The sequence below is a fragment of the Chelonia mydas genome, chromosome 9, assembly GCF_015237465.2.
Source record: "Chelonia mydas isolate rCheMyd1 chromosome 9, rCheMyd1.pri.v2, whole genome shotgun sequence".
Classification (NCBI taxonomy): Eukaryota; Metazoa; Chordata; order Testudines; family Cheloniidae; genus Chelonia; species Chelonia mydas.
The window spans coordinates 95,186,659-95,207,593 of record NC_057855.1 but is presented as its reverse complement, the minus strand read 5'-3'; the positions used below and the strand labels follow the sequence as shown (position 1 = coordinate 95,207,593).

The 20,935-nt window shown below is 42.5% G+C and overlaps 1 protein-coding gene and 2 long non-coding RNA genes across 11 annotated transcripts in view; 2 read left to right on the top strand and 1 right to left on the bottom strand.

The window, feature by feature from the left end:
- Positions 1–12,509, top strand: part of LOC122461683 — a 56,558-nt gene extending 44,049 nt beyond the window's left edge. Inside the window, exon 2 of the long non-coding RNA XR_006283786.1 lies at positions 12,377–12,509. This is a non-coding gene — a long non-coding RNA (uncharacterized LOC122461683). The remainder of the gene's footprint in view (positions 1–12,376) is intronic.
- LOC119567087 overlaps positions 1–20,935 on the top strand; it is a 110,012-nt gene that overhangs the window by 82,504 nt on the left and 6,573 nt on the right. The window lies entirely within an intron of this gene.
- Positions 11,323–20,935, bottom strand: part of FGF13 (fibroblast growth factor 13) — a 336,830-nt gene continuing 327,217 nt past the window's right edge. For all 7 annotated transcript variants that reach the window (XM_037909138.2, XM_043522501.1, XM_043522499.1 and 4 more), the window contains 2 exons: positions 13,785–13,983; positions 11,323–12,725 (listed from right to left, as the gene is read on the bottom strand). In XM_037909138.2, coding sequence (XP_037765066.1) covers positions 12,589–12,725; positions 13,785–13,983 — 336 coding nt within the window. In that variant the 3' untranslated portion in view covers positions 11,323–12,588. The remainder of the gene's footprint in view (positions 12,726–13,784; positions 13,984–20,935) is intronic.

Here is a 20,935-nt window from a genome sequence, read left to right as displayed (position 1 = left end):
GGGGGGCCGCTGGGCGGCTCATCTGAAGTAAATGGAATTTCAGTTGAGTTAACGAGAGGAGAATGAAGTCCTGTGTTTTATGGGACACTATATTTCTGGGTTCCATCTGGGGCTAGAAGGACTGAAATATTAGTGTTCTTGTGACATTTCCTGCCAAAGTCAGTGCAGGAAGTACTAGATATTTTAGAGGGGCCATTTTCTTGTGAAATTTCCAGCCTAACTGTGAAGACCCAAGAGGTTTGAATAAGTTCTGAACAAACACCCAAGTTTAAGGATATTTATTAGGGCCAAATACAACTTCAGAATCGTCTGAGATTTACCTATCATTAGAAAAAAATGACATGATATGGGTTATAGATTTTTTTTTTTAAGTTCGGAGGCAATTTCCCCAAAAGAGGTGAAAAAGCACAATGTTTGTGAAATGCCTTGGAGATTATACAATAGGGCTGTACGTTCCAGCTCTTCAGAAACAACTGAACAAGCAGTTTTTCCCTTCTTCTCCATCCCTGTCCCCTGCTGCTTTTGGGAACCATTTGTGGCAGCAAACATTGGCCAAAAAGTTGGTCTTACAGTATTTGCACCATGTGAGGAGCTCATGTACCATTTGAAGAGTGGTTGCCAGTTCCTGAGCTGCTGTAGATCATCACAGCTTCTGGGATGTCACTGGAACTACACTGATTCACACCAGCTGAGGTTCTAACCCAACAGCTGGTGTTATTTTGGCCTTGCACTTTGCTCTCTAATATTTTAAAAAGCCAGAATGCTGCTACGACTCACTAAGGTGCAACCATGGTATTTATTAAATAAAGCCCAGAAATGACAAAATAGAACTATTTGCATTCAGAGATTTCTTAAATGCCTGTAAGTTAGCAATAACAAAGCTCAGGAAAGAGGGAATGTGTGCTAGGGAAAATATATAGTTTGAGATAGGGAACCGTTGTCATTTACAGATAGTCTGGCCTCTACCAGAGCTCTGCTCAGCACAGGAGAGAGAAGATGGTGTCAGGGAGCCAGTTACGGCACCCAGAGCCACTGGGTTTGGATCCAGCTGCAGCGGATGATTTGTGGTGCTGAGCTCTGCAGACCCATCTCTGACACAGGTGTGGACACAGATCTGGCATAATTTCACCCCAGAGAGAGTTCTGCTACCACAGAGACATTCTCTGCTGTGAATTTCTGGGCAGATTATGACCTCTTTGTGCCACCTGAGCATAAGAGCATACTAGAGAACTGGAAGCGAGCGGTAAGGAACATGTGAATGGTAGACAAAGCCGTAGAGTAAGCCAAAGTCATTCTTTGTGTCGTGTGATTGAGTTGAGCAGAGTTTCACTGAAGGTGAATTTGACTTACCCTGCAGAAGAGCTAAAGATAGCTGAGCTGCTAGGGCAGGAGATATGTGGAGGTCATCCAAGAATAACCACAGAGCAGTTTATGAAAGATGGATACATATATACAATGGATGGATGGATGGACAAAGATGGTGGAGTGATTTGGAGTGGTGGCTGCCAACCATAACGCGAAAAAAGATCTGTGCATTGCAAGAAAGAGTAATGGCTTCCTTCTGAACGGGGCTAAAGTGATGATGTGTGACTTGTAATGCAGGCCTTTGCGAAAACAGCTCCAGCAGATGGATCAAGAAGGTAGTAATTGTGTTTCATAATAGCGGTGCACCTAGCAAAGTTTCTCCCAGGTTCATGACTGACCTATTGCATCTCAAGTTGGCAGATAATTATTTTCAGTCTTTCTGAAGGCTTCCAAGGAGTTCGGGCAGAGGGGGGCAATGCACAGTGCGTCTGTTTTTCACCTGCTGAGTGAGACACAGAGGCAAAGCCCTTTGTCACGGGGGACTTGCTGACTTTCCGTCTTGCTAGCAGCTGCCCGACACTGCACAGACTTAGAGGAAGGGCAAAGACGGGGCTGCCAGGCATGCTTTCAATGATGTAATTAGCTAGGTAAGTGAAATGCCTTGTGAAGGATTAAAAGATCAGCCTTCTGCTGAGTAAATGTGAGTGATGAACCGAGCTAATATGAGTGCAGTGGAAGTACATGGGAGAGGGGCAATGAAAAGAAAGAGTGGGGTGCTCTTCATAGGTTGGAGGAAATCACAGGGAGGGACAGCAGGAAAATGTTCCTTATGCTGCTGTGGATTAAGAAAGTGAAAATCGGTCCAGTGAATGGAAGATCTGGGTATAAGAGCAAAACTTTGGATGAAATGCTTGTGTTGCTGCTTCCACTGCTAGTCCTAATGAAGGCGTTGGAGACCTATCCTCCTGTTGAGGTTTGGTTGCTATCCAGTAGCTTCTGCTGCAGTTCTTCTTGTTGGGCTTTGTCAAGGACGTGGTTTCTCTCATTCCCAGCCTTCCACCTGTTCATGCTGGAACAGTTGCAGTTCCAGTGATGCAACTCGTATATTTTGGAGCTAAATTAGTTATTTTTTTGCCATCCATCAATTTACGTTTCCAAGCATGTTCTATTGCAACAGGTGTGTGAAATGGAGTTTGCTGCAGAGAAATCAGCTGTATGAGGAGCCACCCAAAGGCTTTAAGCAGAGGCACTGAAGAAATGGGGTCGACACTTTTAAAGCTGTTCCTCTGAAGAAGCAGATCTTGTTTCTGCTCAAGGGAGGGGGGAGGGGGGAGTTCTTTGTTCCACTTCCTTGTCTGTAAAGGCAGACATGGTTTAGTTTGTTGTGTGAATGCAGCCACTGATATTGCTATAAACCCTGTTTCTGACTCTGCAAGCATACCGAAGCTGGACATCAAACCAAATGTCACAGACCAGTTGAACCTTGAGCATAAAACCCACCCACATCATATTACTACAGAAATCTTTGCCTGTGTTATACAATGACATTTAGCTGATTTGTGTTTCAATCCACAACACGTGGTTTTAATCTGATTTACAAAAGTTGTCAGCAGGCTTATATGCTTCTTATTCTTTTGTTGGTTGAGGGGTTATTAGAATGCCTATGAATGTTATTTTAGCATCCATTTAATATCTAGCTTCATATACTATGCTGTCCATTTGAGTTTCTGACTATGGCATAATGTTTGCTGCAGAACTAATAGAAATAATAGCATCAGAGTTCTCAGCGTTTGTATCTTTTCTGTTCTGTTCTGCCAGCCAGTTTCTAAATACAAAGATCTGTCGTTATACCTGACCTGTTCTACACTAGAAATTTTTGCCAGTATGTCACGTAGAGGTGGGATTTCCCCCCCCCCCCCCATTATTTTTATACCACCAAAAGCCTGAGTGTAGACACATTATGATGGGGGGCAAAAGTCCTTTTGCCAGCATAGCTTATTTCATGTGAGGAATTGGTATAAAGTGTATTGACAAAGCACTCTTTTCTGCTAGTATAAGCTGCATTTATGCTAGGCGTGTTTGCCAGAAGAGCTAGACCAGTAAATCTTATCTAGTGTAGACAAGGCCTTTCTGCCACTGTTAGAAATTGATTCATTGCTGAGTTTCACCTTGCCAGCCTGGTAGGCCTGTAAATCCAGTCAGCAGTAAATGAAGGAGTTTCTTCAGTGGCAGTCGTGCCAATTTTTGTCAAGGAAATTGCTGTCATTGTGCCCTAGTATGCAAGCTCCTGCAAATATCCACATACCTAGCAAGCTGGGTGTGGTGGCTTAAAGGAGATTCTTACCACAGTGCTACAATCTGAGAATAAGGCACAAAAGCATGAGCTTTACAAGGGGCCTGCCATTTTTCCGCCACAGATCTGCGGCCACAACTGACATTTACGAGGGCTGGTCAATAAATTTCCCATCAGAATGGTTTGTGGATGGCTGATTGGGTTTTGGCCTCAATTGCCTTGCTGCAAAAAATTCTGTTTCATCAAAAACAAGTTTTCCGTTTTTTGATGGAAAGTCAAAAGTTTCCTCCAGGCTCTAATATTTACCCCTCTAGCTAGCTGAGCATCAGGTAGAGTCCATCTGTATTTATTCACAGATCTATGGCGCTCAGCACCATGGTCCTCACAACCATTCATGACTTTACCCTCACACACCTCTTATGAGTTTGGGAATTAGCAGAATAGCCATTTTATTGACAGGAAAATAAGGCCTAGACAGGCTAGACAAGGCCAAACCCAGATTCATAGTCTCTCTCCTGAATCCTTGTGCTTCCTCCTTGTACCAGTGTGGTTGACAACCTTCCTTGCCTGCCTGTCTGTGGTCAGGAAGGGCTCCTCCCTCTCCTCTTCCCAGTGTATACAAACTGCCTTTACTCCTCATTGCCTATGTAGCCTGCACCAAAACTTACCATTCCACTGTTGTCTCTGAGGCTAACACACGGCCATTCTGTGCCTGTATATTAGAGACTGTAAATTCCCCAGTGCAAGGACTTGTCTCTATGTGTCAGGTGCCAGTGATTGTAGATGATGGGAGGAGGAGAGTGAGGAGCCCTACTTGACCACAAGACAGGCAAGCAAGGTGTGTTGTCAACCACACTGGCGTGAGGAGGAAGCACAAATAAGTGAGGACGTTTGCCTTGCCCATAGCTGGGAAAACTGGCTCTCCGCCGCCTCTGTGCGGAAGGGTAGAGAGAAAAAGGTTTTCTAAAAAGAAAGGAATGAAAAACTTTGTACCTAGAGTGAGGTCTCCTGGAGTGCCTGAAACGAGGGCGCACTCCCTGTTTTATAAAGCACGTCAGCAGTGGCCTTGGTCATTCACAAATTCCTTTCCAGACTCTAGGGAATGCCGCACAGCCTCCTTCTGCCATGTTGCTGCTCATCCGCATGTGTACGGTTGAGTTTGTGGGTGGAAGTGGCGTAGGGAAACGGCTATTGGAGAGGGCGTGTCTCAAGGGACACGGAGGACAAAACCCTGCATGGTAGCGAATGAAGGAGTAATGCAGAGGAGGGTGTTGGGAGGCCAACAGACAGCGCTAAATCAGAAAACATGAAAATGGCTTGTGGGCTGGCACGTGGCTCCCTTGCCAGCCATCTCACGCTTCTGTGCTTAGCAGACTGGCCTAAATAAGTGGGGGTTCCGGAACTGGAGTTTCAGGAGAGCTGCTTAGGCTATTGAAACCTCTGTTTGACCATCAGAGATGCTCTGAGCAGGCCCGGATGATAGTGTGCTGCAAGAGACCAGCAGCAGCCTATGACCCAGCACCATCAGGGCACCTGATGTCACTAGCCGCTGAATGCACCTGAGCCATGGGGCAGAATTTCCCTAATGTAGCCAAGGCTCCATCGAACTGGTTTTAAATACAGTCCGTGGTCAGAAAGTGCTAACGAGCTGGTTGAGAAACAGTATTAAAACAATAATCTCAACTTTATTTGCGATGTCCGCTCCCCCACCCTCTTTTTATTCAGATGCAAGATTTTGTGATTAAATTTTAAGCCGCTCTAGTGTTAGCCCAGTGTGAAAGCGCAGAGCGGGTTTACGCTAGCACAGTCCGCTATGAGCAGCAGGAAGGGAAACTGAAGTGATGGTGTCTGCCCTAGAAAAACTGACACTGCTCGTGGTCCTGCATCTGCACCAGAGCTGAGCCCCTAGTACAGAGATGGCTCCGGGGTGGGGATGTTAACCACCATGCCAGGAAACTCTGCTCAGGGCAGGCTTTGGAAACGAACACCTGATCGCTGAGTACAGCCACAGCTTAGTACAAGCGCAGCTGCACTAGTGTTGGTCGTTGCTGAATCCTGGGGATTATCAGGCTAGTGTAGACAAGGCCTTGGTGGCAGCAAGTCATCCGCTCAGTGTTTGCTGAATAACTTTACCCTGCTGGAGTGACGTCCTTCCCCAGGTCAGCTTAGTTGAACCCCTCCAACCAGAAGTAAACCCTGACATCACACTGCAGAGGCGGTGCGTGTCTGAGCTGTAAGCATCCAGTCCAGAGGCCCCTGGGGCTAGTCATTTTTGAAATTCGGCCCCAAAGTACATTTGTTAAGGATGTTCTGTAAAATAAAGAAGCAGCTCTTAGATGACTGTGGGACAATAACTATAATGTTACGTAAAAGCATCTAGGGCAGTGGGTCTCGGGCCAATCAGCACATAGCTGCGGCCCATGTAACAGTCTCAGGGCCATACGGATAGTATATATAGGGTTTGGCTGTGGACACCGTAACACAGCGAGAGCTGCATATGTAGCCCACAGTGGTAAATAGGTTGAGAACCACTGATCTAGGCTAATAGTTTGAAATGCGCCCAGGTGACTTAGTAGCCAACATCTCACTGCAAGTCAATGGGCTTTAGTGCCTAAGTCACTTGCGAAAATAGACTTTAGGCTCCTAAATTACAGCTGCTTTTGAAACCACACACTCCCACCCCCAGGTAAAAAGATGGATCTAAGGAATTGTTTGGGTGAAACCTTTCACATGGGCAAATTTTATGGCTGTGGCTTTCATGGAGAGCTAAAAAGTGCCCCATTCCCACTGCATTCCATTGAAAACGCCACCTGCATCATCAGTATTTAGAGAGGGCTCAGAGGGCCAGAGCCGCAAATGTGGCCATGCCAGTACGCTTGCAGCTGTCAGTGTGGACAGACTGCAGTGCTTTCCCTACTGTGCTCTCGGAAGGCTGGTTTAACTCAAAGCACTCTACATCTGCACGTGTAGCTATACCCTAAGTAGAAGACAACCAGATGAAAGATTGGGAGGTGAGCTGAAACAACAAGCAAAGTGCCTGAGTGGGCCGGGGTGGGAGGAGGGGAAAGATTAGCACGTGTCATGTTAGTCCCATTTCTGGGGTGTGTGTGTAACATACTGGTTAATTGTCCTGTGTCCTCCCCTGTGAGGGTTAATCCACATAGGGTGGGATTTTTCAATCAAGCCTAAAGGAGCTAGGCGCGCCACTCCTGTTCATCTGTAATTGGAGTCAGGTATCTAACTGGCCTAGGCTGCTTTGAAAAAAATGCCAGCCACAGGGGATAAGCGCCTAGTTCTGCTGTCAGGCAGTGGAGTTAACGCCTTTAGCTCATGGCGTAGACTCGTTACCATTTATGTTAGTCACCCCTCTGTGAGGGGACAGCTGGGGTTTGTAGGGGTCATAAAGGAAGACAAAAACTACTGGTAAATTTAACACTACACAAATGCTGACTCCTTCTGCACCTGCAAAAAGGAGCATTGGGGAAAAATAATGTGTCATTCTCCCATCTTGGCCCGACCTGATACCAGAAAAAATCTCAGGCCTGCCATTTAGAACAGTGACATAGCAAAAGCTGCCTAGACAGCTTCTTATGGCTTTTTGTCATTGTTACCAATTAAGAAGGTTTATGAGCTGAAAATAATCCAAGCTCACGCTTTTTCGTAGTAGGCAGATCTGCAGTGTCAGCTGTTCAGAGAGGAAAACAACATTGTGATGGATGTTACTGACTTTCCGTGGGCCGTGTGTTCCCAAGTCACAGAGGCAGCTCTAAAACTCTCACCCTGAAGGCTGGTTTGCTCAGATGAGCCCAGTGCCAGATTTTTCAAGTGCACAGCTCCCACTGTAATATTTAGGGCCAGATTTTCAAAAGAGTGTTATGAAACTCTAGCCCCTCATTTGGGTCCCTACATGAGGAGCCGAGCACTTTTGAAAATCTGGTCTTATTTCGGGGGGGAAGCGGGGGGCCGAGCCCTTCTGAAAATTCTGATTGATGGCATAGGACACTTTTAGTGCTAGAAAAGTTTTACATATGCCAGAAACTGGAGTGTGAATAGCCATTTTCAGGGGGTGAGTCTGTTGAATAATTATACATAGAAAGAGAATTTCCCTGATGCTAGACCACTGAATTGGTGGAGTCGTTTAGCTTCATTTTGGTTAACTTTTTAAATTCAAGGTGATGCTATGGAGCTATATTAACACTAAGGAATATAATTTAGCTGGCTATGTGCTTAGCTGTTACTACATGATGTATTGCTTATCTTGATGCAGGTTGTTAATGCTCTTTAGTTTAGCTTTTTCTATACCTAGCAAAAAATGTTTTAAAAATATACACAGAAAAGGTGTTTCCTATGGTTTCTAAGCATGTGCACCAGTTACATTTTTGTCACAGTTTTTGCATATATTATTTCTGTAGGACGTTAGGTATTGTCAACATAGCTTTGTCGTATGTAGTGCTAGGTTGTGCTTTTAAGAGCCAGCTGTGTGTGGCTCTGTCAAGGAACATATATTTGGGGCAACACAGCTTGAGCTCAAGGATGTACCCAGCACACCCTGTGGGTGTGCTGTCCTGGGGCTTGTTAGATTGGGACCTTAGCTTGTAAACTCTTTGGAACAAGGACCGTTCTTCCTTCCATAAAGGGCCAGTTCACTGTTAAATGTTTCAGGCTAGCTTTTCAAGGGTTTTGAGGCCCTGAAAGCTGCAGATAGATGTTAGCATATAATCCTGTTTGTTAGCCTGAGACGGAATTTTGGGTTTGACTTTTGATATGCTTATATCTTATACTAATATGTGTGAAGAACAAAGACACTGTCTGTTGCATTTCCCACAGCCAGATGGGGCTTTTAATACAAAGAGCAGAGCGAACAGATAGAGCTAAAGTGTAACAGGGTTTGGTGGAAAGGTAATATATGAGCACACACTAGAAGGCTGCCTTGCTCCTCTCTCAAGCCAAGGTCAAGCAAGCAGTTAGGAGGGGCAAGTGGAGATGGGCAGGCATAAGAAACACTAAAAGCCAAAGAAAAGACTTTCCTTGGCCACAGCACAACCGCACTCCTTACCCCTCCCATGGGGTACAAAAGGGATGGGATGAAGACCCTCCAAAACCCTAAAACATGACCATAAGTTGTAAGGGGTGGGACAGAGGCATGCATTGCAGGTATTTTGGGACCTTCTAAAAAGGAGGAGGTGGGAATGGAGAACAGGCTCTGCAGTGTCGAGCTGGGAATGGAACACTGGGAAACAGACTCTGCCAGCAAGTAGCACTATGGATATGCTTGCTTGGAACTAACCCCAATAAACATTGCATAGTCTGAACTTCGGACTTCTGGTCTTCTGCTTTCAGTCTGCGTGACAAGAACCAGGGGAGAGGGTGAAGGGAAGGCCCTCTTGAAAATCCTACTAGGAGTCTATTGCTGAAGTGTGTAAGCAGGTTGAGTGTCTGACTCCCATTAAGCACCTGAATACCTTTGAAAATCTGGTCCTTGGTGTTTACCACACAGCTGGTGCTACAGGATATAATGACTGATAGAAGAGCATTCTGCAGAAGCTCCTACTGTAAGTGAGATCCTTATGTATCCAAAAGTGGATGGTTCTCATAGGGACTCCGTCTAGACATATCTGAATGAGTGAAGAGCACATCTCAAACAGTTTGGAGGCTTGGCTGGGATAAGCCAAACTACTTAGTAGGGAACAAATCTTTACTGGAGAGGATAGACCAGATAACTTAGTATGCTACTCTAATTTCTAGCTAAAGTTTATGGATAACTGTAAGAGTCTCCCTTTCTTCTCTGTTCTCTTTCTCTCTACCTCCAGATTTTGCCTTTTCACCCAAATCTAATCAAAATCTTAACTTTCTCTTTCCATTGTTGCTTAAATACTCACAGTAGCTTAAATGCTCACGGTAACTCAAATGCTGATGGCTGGTCTACATTAATGTATCCACTGTTGGTGACGCCAGTAGTAAAAATGATGGGACATTTTAGGGAAAAAAAGTCTAGTATCCACAGTGCCCATGGGGTTTGCACAGGTGCTGGGGACAACACCATTTGGCCTGCCAAACCCTGGTTATGTTGAGAGGGACAGACTGCAGGCAAGCCAAAGGTGAATGTGTGGGACTGGAACTTAACCCCACATACCTTTTGCTTGTAAACTGAATAAATTTGATACAGAAATCAAAGGGACATGATGAAAATACCACCCCATTAAGGGACAACTTGAGTAGCTTTGAGATCTAAAGTCTCGGCCAGTTATATTTTCCCCATGACCCAAATTTTCATAGGGCTTCAAAAGTTCTTCTAGAGAAAATTAGACTTGTTAAGTAATTAGCATGCTGTTTGCAGTCTCAGCTGGGTATATAAGAAGGTAGGGTGACCAGATGTCCCGATTTTATAGGGACAGTCCCGATATTTGGGGCTTTTTCTTATATAGGCTCCTATTACCCCCCACCTCTGTCCCGATTTTTCACGGATATAGAGATATTCAGGTCTGTCTGTAAAGGCCTATACTCTAAGAATTTAGGTGTATTCTTATCACTTGGCTAGTTATAGAGGTACAAAAGAAAGAATCAAAATCACTGTCTGCCGGTGTAAGGGCCTTCTCTTACTGTGACAGTTTGAGGCCTTGTGCTTAGGCTAAGGCCCTTTGGCTAAGCAGCAGAGGCAGCCATAAGCTGGGAAGCGAATGGTCAGATCCTCACATTCCAAACTAGTCACATTGAAAGAAGGTGCTATTGGGCTGTTAGGAATACAATCCTGTCCTGATAGTGCCTATCGCCTCCAGAGAAAGGGAAGTGCCTAGAAGATGTAAAAGGAAACTTAGTTTGATAGCATCCTGTCTGGCAAGAACTCACTTATCAATAGCTGGGATGTGAAATCCTCACTTCTGTATTGTTTTGTCATTATAGTTCCCACTTTGCTATTGTTTGTCTGTATAATCTCTGTCTGGTTCTGTGATTGTTCCTGTCTGCTGTATAATTAATTTTGCTGGGTGTAAACTAATTAAAGTGGTGGGATATAATTGGTTACATAATCATGTTACAATATGTTAGGATTGGTTAGTTAAATTTCAGGAAAATGATTGGTTAAGGTATAGCAAAGCAGAACTCAAGTTTTACTATATAGTCTGCAGTCAATCAGGAAGTGAGGGGGTGGGTGTGTGTGGGGAAAATGGGAACAGGGAATGTGGGTAAGGAAATTGGAATCATGTTTTGCTAAAGGGGGAGATGGGAACAGGGAATGTGGGTAAGGAAATTGGAATCATGTTTGGCTAAGGGCAGGAGTGGGAACAAAGACACAGGTGTAAGGCTCTGTGGTGTCAGAGCTGGGAAGGAGGATACTAAGGAAGGAAACTGGAATCATGCTTGCTGGAAGTTCACCCCAATAAACATCGAATTGTTTGCACCTTTGGACTTCGGGTATTGTTGCTCTCTGTTCATGCGAGAAGGACCAGGGAAGTAAGTGGGTGAAGGAATAAGCCCCCTAACACTGGCTATCTGGTCACCCTATAATAAGAGCTCCACTATGGAAGGACAGATTTTCATTTGTACTGTGAATGGTATTCCAGGGTTGTAAACCGCTTCACATAAAGCTGTTTACAAACCAAAAAATGTTATATATAATATTAGTAACACTCAGAATTTGCATGTATCTGACTGTCAGTTCTGTGTCTCCAAGTAAAAGTCAGCAATGTACATTGTCTAATAAAACAGCAAGCTTTTTTTAAAAAAAGTACATCTTAATATAAATAGTTTATTCAGTGCATGATTGTGTATACAACAAATAATAAACAACTCTTTTGTACAAGGCAGACAACTGCTTGTACAGAACTATGTCAGGTTTGGAGCACAGAATCCAATGATGGTTAATGCACAAAATCTTACACCTCATGCAACTCTATGCCAATATTCCAACTTTCTCCCATGCAACAGATATGATGACCTAAATGGAAACCTAACTAAATTTTTAAACAATTTTTCCAATAGCATGTCTGAGTATATGTTGTTTAGGGGTAACCTGTCCTAACGCTTCCTCCTACACAAGAATCACGTGCCCATTACAGGGAAAGAAGGACTTTTACAAATAAGACATTTCTTATAAAAATTAAGTCACCTTAATTCCACAGTTTCTGTCTTTAGAAAAGACGCCACAACAATAGTTTAACATGGTACACAAAATGGAATTAAGATAAATCTACACTGGAGGATAACTTTATCCGTTTACGTTATTTTCCACTGACTCGGGTTAACAAAACAACTCAATTCCTACAGACTGGGGTCAGCACAAGAACTTTACCAGAATGCTACAAATCTATAAAAATTTATATTTCAGTGTGTTTAAAATCACAAGAACACTGTTTGCTTGAGCCTGAGACACCGACGCTCAGTTCCAGCCCTGAATTTATTGTTTTTTTTTTTAAAGACACAGCTTTAAAGGCCCATTGGAGTTGAGAAATCAAAAAGTTGCACAAATCCAAATTAAAGGATACCTTTGTTATCAAGCGTTAGATATAAAACAGTAAGCCAAGAAAACAACAGAGTTTACATTTTTGTTGTTTGCCCCCATAAAACATATAAGCGTTAAAATTTCCTTTGAAGAGCAAAAGTGGTCTTTTTATTTCTTGGTTGGAAAGCAAATTCTTATCAGCAGTGAATGCTGAGAAATGTTTTTGTTTTTTTCTCTCCTATGCTTTGTGGAAAACTAGAGAGAGAAAGAGAGAGAGGAAAAAGAGCTGGACATTTCTTCTCTGAGATTTATTCCACAGTTATGTTTTGCTGGCTATCCAGGTGCCTTGTGATATGCACACGCATATTCTACATATTTGGGATATATCCTTTGACAACCAGAAGATCTAATGGCTGATAAACAAGTGACCTATGCAAGTTCGGCGGCTTGTCCTGAACAATTGAACGGTTTGGATGAAAGACTGCTAGTAAGAATTCAACGGCATCCAGAGGTAAGGTTCCATTTACAGAGCACTTGGCTTGCCTTAACCTGGCTACGTTGATTCATTTTGACTCATGGATTTCCCCCCATTTAACACTCCTGAAACACTTCTGCTTTTTGTCGGGGTCCCACTTCCAGATCTTGAAAATTCTGTGAGATCGTGAAGAGAAGGTTCTTTGTACATGGCCACTGAAAATCAGAAAGAAATAGCAGCATATCAGCACATCTTATATGCGACTTCTTTTGCCTCTGTTCTTGGCTATGCAATTTCAAGGGCTAATTAGAACTTTTCATTCAATAACTAACATAGGAGTAGTGAAAGAAATGTATTCACTACGTGGATAAGATCATTAGGAGATTTCTCTTTTTCTACATGCAAACACTCATGAAAAGAGAATTTGAAAGGTTCATATTAAGGGGTAAAATATTAGAGGCAATAGCTAAAATACGCACATACCCACTTTCTCTCTGCAAAAGTCTGTCGGCTAGATTTTCACAGGGCATAAATCAGCCTAGCTCCATTGACTTCAATGGATCTGACCCAACATTTGTGCACATGGTCCAGGTGGATGACCACAAAAATGAGTCTTTAATTTTTCTATTGAATACACAAATGCAGTGGTTTTGTAAGTGCACTGGATTCTGCTGAGAATCTGGCCCTAAATATGTAAACTGTAAAGCTAGACTAGACGTAGGCTGAAATGGCCTGTCTATCCATCCAGGGTTGTGCATCTGGGAGATAATCTCTGATTTCAAAATGGCATTTGCCTTAAGAGGTTACTCAAATAAACCTGGGGTCTAAGACAAGGCATCATCTGTGTCTCACATGCATTGTTTTTAATGTTTGGGTGCTGATACCATATGTTTAATAATTGTGTAGTAGAGATAAAATGTTACCATCTGAATATTATACCAAGTTAATAAACATGCCTGAAGCATAAAACAAAGCATGACATGATACATCTTTTTGCTGGTTGCCAGTTGTACTATCAAGGTGAAATCTTTATGGACTGTAATGGACATACTGGGAACTGGGTTAACATGTATTTGAATACGCGAAGCAAATTATATATCACGGGATGTAGTCAAATCTGAAAAAGCAGCTCCAGTTACATTAATGGTATGCTGCAGGATGTTACGTGTCCATGATGTAAATGGTTCAACACTTCAAATGTATTTTTTGCAATTAAATATTTCTGATATAATGTAACATCATGTCATAGCAGTTGGGAAAACGGAAGAAATTACCTTTTAAGGGTTTTGGAAGAAAGTGTGCTGCGGGTTTATTTTTCTTCACATGGTTTCCTTTCATAATTTCGCCTTCTTTGTTAAGACCCAGATACCAACCCCTGCCAGACTGTTGCTGTCTGTAGATCATTGAAGAATATGTCACATAGTAGTTTTCAAATACTGATTCTTTGAACTTGCATTCAGGTGTGAAATGTTCCTGGAAGAAAGGAACAGATCAATCAATACCTGCAGCGCTGAATTGCACATCAGTTAATACAAGATGATTTGATATTCATTGCCTTTCAGATGGTTAAAAGATATCCCTTCCCCATCCAATTATGGAACACTAGCCCCCTAAAAATATGAACACCAGAGTAATACAATTTGAAATCCATGAAAGGGTGCAGGGAGCAACTCAAAGAAGCATAATAAAATCTTGCTGCCCAATGAGTACACTCAAAGTGAAGAATTATTGATCAGTGAGGGTCTCTCTGAACTTGATAGTGAGCATGCACAATGGCAGTATAAACCAGTGGTGAACTACTGAGTGTTAAAAGGAGAAATGTCCAGTAAAAATTCCAAGCAAGGGCGCAGTGAGTAAATTGCTCTCTTACCAACCACTTGATATTATTAAATTAGCTTGTAGCAACTACGTAATTGTCTAAATTATTTATACCCGTTGATGAGCACCAGCATATTACATGCTGAATGTCCTTGAAGCTTGCGATAGCTATTGGAAAATTAGTATGTGAGCTCAGGCTCTGATCTGAGAACCATGCAGCACCTAGTTACAATGGCCAGGGTTAAAGATGAAGCGTTAATCTTCAATTTGAACTTCACCGCTTTGAAAGGAATGATGTGGGCTAATGGTTAAAGTAATGAGCAAGACCGGAGTTGCCTAGTTTGTAATCCTGGCTGAGTGACTGACTCTCATCCTGTAATTCTGGCTGAGTCAGTTAACCTCTTGTTGGCACCGGAGGCCAAAGAGTAATAACAAGGAATTGCACTGGAAACTGGCAGCTGAGCTTTCGAAGATGAATACACTGTTTGCATCTATCTGCATGGTCGTTGTGTCCTAGGCCCTCTCCTTGCTTCTGGGGCGGAGCTCTCCTCATGCGTGCTGATGCCCTGAGCAGCGGGGCTGCCTGCCAGCACAGAGCCCTGCCTCTTCAGTGCACCGGACACCCGCTAACTGCCTCAGGAGATGATGGAAGGTCAGCAAATAATAATAAACCTCTAGCCAGGTATCAATTTGCAGTCTACTCCCCAGCAACAGCAGCGCTGCCCATCAGCCTGCCCTCTGCCCATGTCATACAAAAGGCTAGGGAGGGCAAGAGAGTGAGGGGCGGCTGGGCCCTAGGCCATCCCTGTACAACTTTCCCGGCAGGAGTCACTGTGTGTCAGCAGTGTAGAGCAGGCCAGCATTTTTTTGTGCAAAAAACTTTTATTTTTTATTTTTTAATCAAAATTGGTCATCTTTGAAACAAACATTTTCATAGACATTTTCTTTTCTAAATTCTTTGATTTTATATTTTTGACCCAACCCCCCCCCACACAATTATTGTGTGTACCCCTCCCCTTTCTTTCTCTCCCTTTTCCCAAGGCAAAATGGAAGGGGGGGAGAGCAAAAGGAGGGGGGAGAGGAAGTGGGGGAGGAAAGAAAATAACTTATAGCAACTACCTAAAAAGGGGTTTTTTTATTTTAATTTTTTGTTGAAAAATTAGAAATTTTGAGACAGCCAAAAAATTTCAACATTTTTGTGAAACGTGACATTTTTTGACCAGCTCTAGTGTACGGTGATAGACGATGACAGCAAAAAGAGCTGCCCGCCCGTGCAGTCTGCCCCGGTCGCTGGGACCGCCCTCCACGCCGTTTCGGCGCACGGGCAACGACGGGCTCCGAGCTAACATGAAGAAAGTAACTTCCAAAACAAGTATAAAAGAAAACATTTACAGGCTTTGTGTTTTCAGTTTAAGGCTGAGACTTTTCACAGTGAGACACACAACCCTAGACTCCTAACTCCACATTGTGGCCACATAAATAAGTGGCCTCATTCTCAGAGGTGCTGAGCAGCCCCAGCATGAAGTAGTGGGGGGATCAGCCAAGCTTGTGAACTTTGGCTTAAATCTATATCTACCCAGTCTGGCTCTCTGTGACTGGGTGTGTGTTTGGGGGTGTGTGTAAAAAATACACCCCCCCACACCCACACTCACTCCAGTCTCTGAGAATAATGAGAACAAAGATACAGGTGGGAAAGTAAAACTTGGAAGGTAAAGCCTTGAATTGCATCACTGAGAACACTTTTAAGTTGAGGGGTGCAGGATTAGACCTTATGCAAACAAAAAAGCATGATTCAATATTTTTTCCCAAAACAAAATAAGTGATATGATCGTTAGTTTTAAATACAGTATTAATTAGCGTGTCCCAGGCTGAATCGATGAGAAGGGGCACACTTTCTTTCAGTGTTGACCGCCCACATGCATCATTGTAGCTATTGTAAGACATGACTAGGCTCAACACTAAGAGGCCTGCTGTAGTCGTAAACAATACCTAAGTTCCACATTAACAGCAGCATTTTCACAATATGCATCCCAAGGTCAACACAGTAAGTTTAAAAACAAAAAAGTAAACCATTTCCCACAGCCTTTGCCAGGTTTGTGAGCCGATTCCACTGCAAGCCTACCATAGGCTCCTTCGATCTTTTCCAGAGAAACAAGTCACTGATTTACCAGCCGCCAACATCTAGGATTTGTTGTTGTGAGTCATTTGCATGTTGGTGGAAAAGCAACAGTGTTTTTTCCATCTCTTCACGCATAAATACATGCTTCACAAATGCAAATTCTTTTCACCTAGGTTATAGCAAAATATCTATCGTCCTTTAAAATTTAGATCCTTTTTTTCAGTTGTCACATTTTTTGTGCATTAATTTCCTTTGTTTTTTAACAGTATTCTGAAACGAAGAACTATACAGGGGAAAATAACTTCCCTGAAGCATATGGGAGTAGAAACTATGGATGAAATCCTTGACCCATTGAAGTCAATGGGAAAACTCCCATTGACTTCAATAGGGCCAGGATTTCACCCTATGAAATAAAGGGGTTGTTTGATTTTGTTTTTTAAATCACTCCTCAAGGCATCCTAGTGGCCCGTTAGTCCCTAGCATCATTGGATATATTTTAGAACTCACAGGATAATCAAAATTATAAATTGATGAGCTAGGACATTTCTGTTTAAAAGACAAAAACATTTGTAAGGTTCTAATGAAATCAGTAGGAGTTTTGAGTAAGAACTGCAAATGATGCATGTTTTTTTAAAACAGCTCTCAAGCAGCAAACCTATATGCCAAGTCTCAACCCATGAGGTGTTTCCTCTGGAGTTATAAATCCCTTAAAGCAAGGGGTTTATAATAGAAACACTAATGCAATTTTAACTATAGTAGTGATGGCTATTGCAAAATGCCACTGTATTTTTCCTAAAATTTCCGAGTTTAATCTTGCTTGCCTTCCTTATATATGTTATCTCGTTGGCTTCAACAGAGTTATTCATGTGCATAAGGATTTGACTTTAATTATGTCAGTACTATAGTAAACACAAGCAAGAAATAAATTGTAAAAGTATCTTGAGAGTAATTTTGATTGCAAAAAATCATAGGAAGTGAGAGGCTTAAATTAAATGAGTCAGAGCTGGACCCAGTTTCCTGAATATTCCTTTCGGAGAAAGAATTTTTAACATTTTAACATTTCTATTTTAACCTTCCTTTACAGATTTGTATTACATCCTTTCACCCCCGTGTCTTTGTGCAGGCGAAGAAACAGAATTCAAACCCAACTGATTGGCAGTCGCTTTAACAAAAAGTGCATAGCAAGCAATGTTATCCCTGTTCCTTCATGTTAATTAGTTAATTGACAGTCAGCTTCAATCAGTATCAAAGGGGGACAGTCACAGTATTTTATATGATTTCTAAATAAAACACTTCTACCTCATTACTCTGTCCCTCGCTCACTGTGTTAATAAGGAATATTGTGAGTATATCATCCAATTAAGAGCAGTAAAACAGAAAACAACAGTGTGCCACTGAATGATTATGGCTTATATACAGTAATTTGCTGCTGTTTACAAAAGGCTTGCTGTATTCAGTGATGGAGGTTCAGATTAGGAACTGAAACCACAACATTTGCATGCTCTCTCCCCCTCTCAAGAAGCCAATTGACTTCAGAGTGCACTGCTTTCACATGGAGTGGCTACACTTGGCCGTAACAAGGAAGCAGGTATCTCTCCCTCCCCCCCAGATTAAGTGTGTGACATTCTCACCACAGGATTCGTCAAAAGACTGTAGTAAGGACTGATATACTCCCAGCACTTTGTCTGGTGTGACAGAGGATAAAGGGTGGAAATAGAAAGGAAAACATTCCAAAAAGCCTATTTCACCCTTGATTTTTCTTGGCTTTGTTGCTCCGGTAACAAGCTGTGCTTGGCACTATGATGCAGCAGAGAGCCCTGTTAATGCCAGACATCCCTTTGACGCCGCACGCTGGTCTGATGGTACAATGCCATGGTAATTCCTCCCCCACTCACAGGAGGCAATCCCTTTACTTGGCTCATCCAGAAACTCAGTGGCCATTAACATGGGTGTGATGTTTTTTGAAGGTGAACGGCATCACACACAATTAAAAGACAGTCCCTCCAGAGCTCCACCATGTCTAATCTTCTCCCTCACATGCTGGGCTACCACATCAGTTTTCTTTTCATTGTTTTTTCCAGCTTTGGGGGAGGGGGGAGGGCACCTAATTTAATTGACTGTTTCGGCATTCAGTCATGCTTCTGTGGCTTGACTAACTGCTATTCTTTCTTCGCATATGGCCCTAGCTACTAAAAGACGAGACACGCATTCTGAACGTCTTTTGTCTTTTTAAACATCTATCTGATGCCTTATATGCTGTTTGTGGCAGCACAAATGTTGTGTTATTTCAGGAACGCAAAGTGGTGCATTTAACACAGTTTATTTTTTACAACTATTTGTTTTCATCAATTCAGTTTATTAATTAATAATACATAAAATCTTCCTGCCCGCTTAAAAAAAAAAAGGGGGAATCTTTGCAGTAGGAATGCTAAATAGCTGTGTTTCTCAGAAGCAGGTGTTTTATTGGTACAACACAAGGCTAGAAATATTTAGCAACAGAGCAACTAAAGAAAATACCAACACTGATAACCCCCCCTCCCCAGTAATTTACGGTCTTGCACCCCAATCTAGCCAATCATTTAACTTTCAGCAAATCTTTCCCAGGTGTCTGGCTGGTGGGTCTTGCCCACATGCTCAGGGTTGAACTGATCACCATATTTGGGTCGGGAAGGAATCTCCCCCCAGGTCAGATTGGCAGAGTTATAATGTGTATGATAATCAAGGTGGGCCATTTCCAGCACAAATCCAGGGTTTAACAAGAACTTGATTATCATACACATTGTAAGGAGAGTGATCACTTTAGATCACTTTAGATAAGCTATTACCAGCAGGAGAGTGGAGTGGGGGGAGGTATTTTTTCATGCTTTGTGTGTTTAAAAAGATCTTCTACACTTTCCACAGTATGCATCCGATGAAGTGAGCTGTAGCTCACGAAAGCTTATGCTCAAATAAATTGGTTAGTCTCTAAGGTGCCACAAGTACTCCTTTTCTTTTTGCAGGTTTAAACTAGTGTAAATGGTGAATTCTCTGTAACATGAAGTCTTTCAATCATGATTTGAGGACTGCAGTAACTGAGACAGAAGTTAGGGGTCTATTTCAGGAGTGGGTGGGTAACATTCTGTGCCCTGCAATGTGCCGGAGTCAGACTAGATGATCACGATGGTCCCTTCTGACCTTAAAGTCAATGAGTCTAAAATCAGTCTTGCAATAATGGATGGGTCCCTTGACAAATGTATTTTGATAGATATGTTTCGGGGCAGCTAGCACACACTGTTTTTGTTGGTTAATTTTTTTTTGTGTACTGCAGTAAAGAAATGCAAGTTAAAGTGATATGAAGAATTCAGATGGAATTCCTTGATTCAGATTGGGCCCTTTCCTACTGAAATCAATAGGTTTGTCATTGGCATCAGTTAGGATTAGGAGCCTATAATGTCTTGGCACAACTATACACGATGTGCAAGACAGCAAATACATGGGATAAATGATCATAAAAACACTTCTCTTCCTTTGCTGTTTTTGCTAATCAGTTTCAGCTGCTGCTGATATAACAGAAAAAATGAATGTCTCTGAAAGGAATACAACATGAGACTGCATGTTCTGTACATTAATTCAAAACACATACAGGAATAGATTTCCCATGGACGGTCACTGAGAATTTTACACCCAGCATCCAGAAGAGGTGGATTGTCTCTCTGTAAGTAATGGTAATAAAGGAATTCTTTCCTGTATAGGTTCTTAAACTGCTTTCCTCACTGTAGTGTCCGAGCGCCTCCCAGCCACGATTAACATTTGGGTCATGTGTGGTTTGTTTTCTCTCTCATCCCCTCCCCAGGAGGAGAGTTGTGTGTAGTTCCTACAGTGTTTTTGTTTGGTTGAAGGTGTGGATTTTTTGCATTTAAAAAAAACCATACACACTGCTGTGTGTTAATGTTGACGGCAGATCAAAGAAGTGCACCTTGTACTTGGAGTGAAGCTGGTGAGGTTTGTGATGGTCCTATAGTTCCTGTGGGAGTTTAGTGTCTGGAGTCCAGCATTCTTGGTCAATGTGAACATGGTTTAAAAAGTCCCCTTCCCATAAAGACTTCAGGGCTGCAGTCCTCTAGCTGCATGAGAAATACCTAATGACTGCAGGTGACATCCAATTTAAATAGTGTCAGGTGGACAAAGTATTTTGTCTGTTGGGAGAGGACAAACTGTGGCTTGCTTCACCTTTTAACATCCCAAAGTGGCTGGTTGTACATTGCATTGCATATTTGGGGAAGCTGCTTCTTCCACAGTAGTGTGGGTGGCTGATACAAAGCAGGGAGATTGTGGAATTATACTGCAAAGAACGGTGGACAGAAGGAAGTGCTAAGTGGTAACCCACTACCGGTTCTCTTATTCAAATAGGCTTTTAACAAATGAGTTTCTGCCTGAAGTTAGAACCCTGAAGAGTATACATTCATTGTGTTCTTTATAATATGACTGAAATTGTAATTTTCAGGCCTC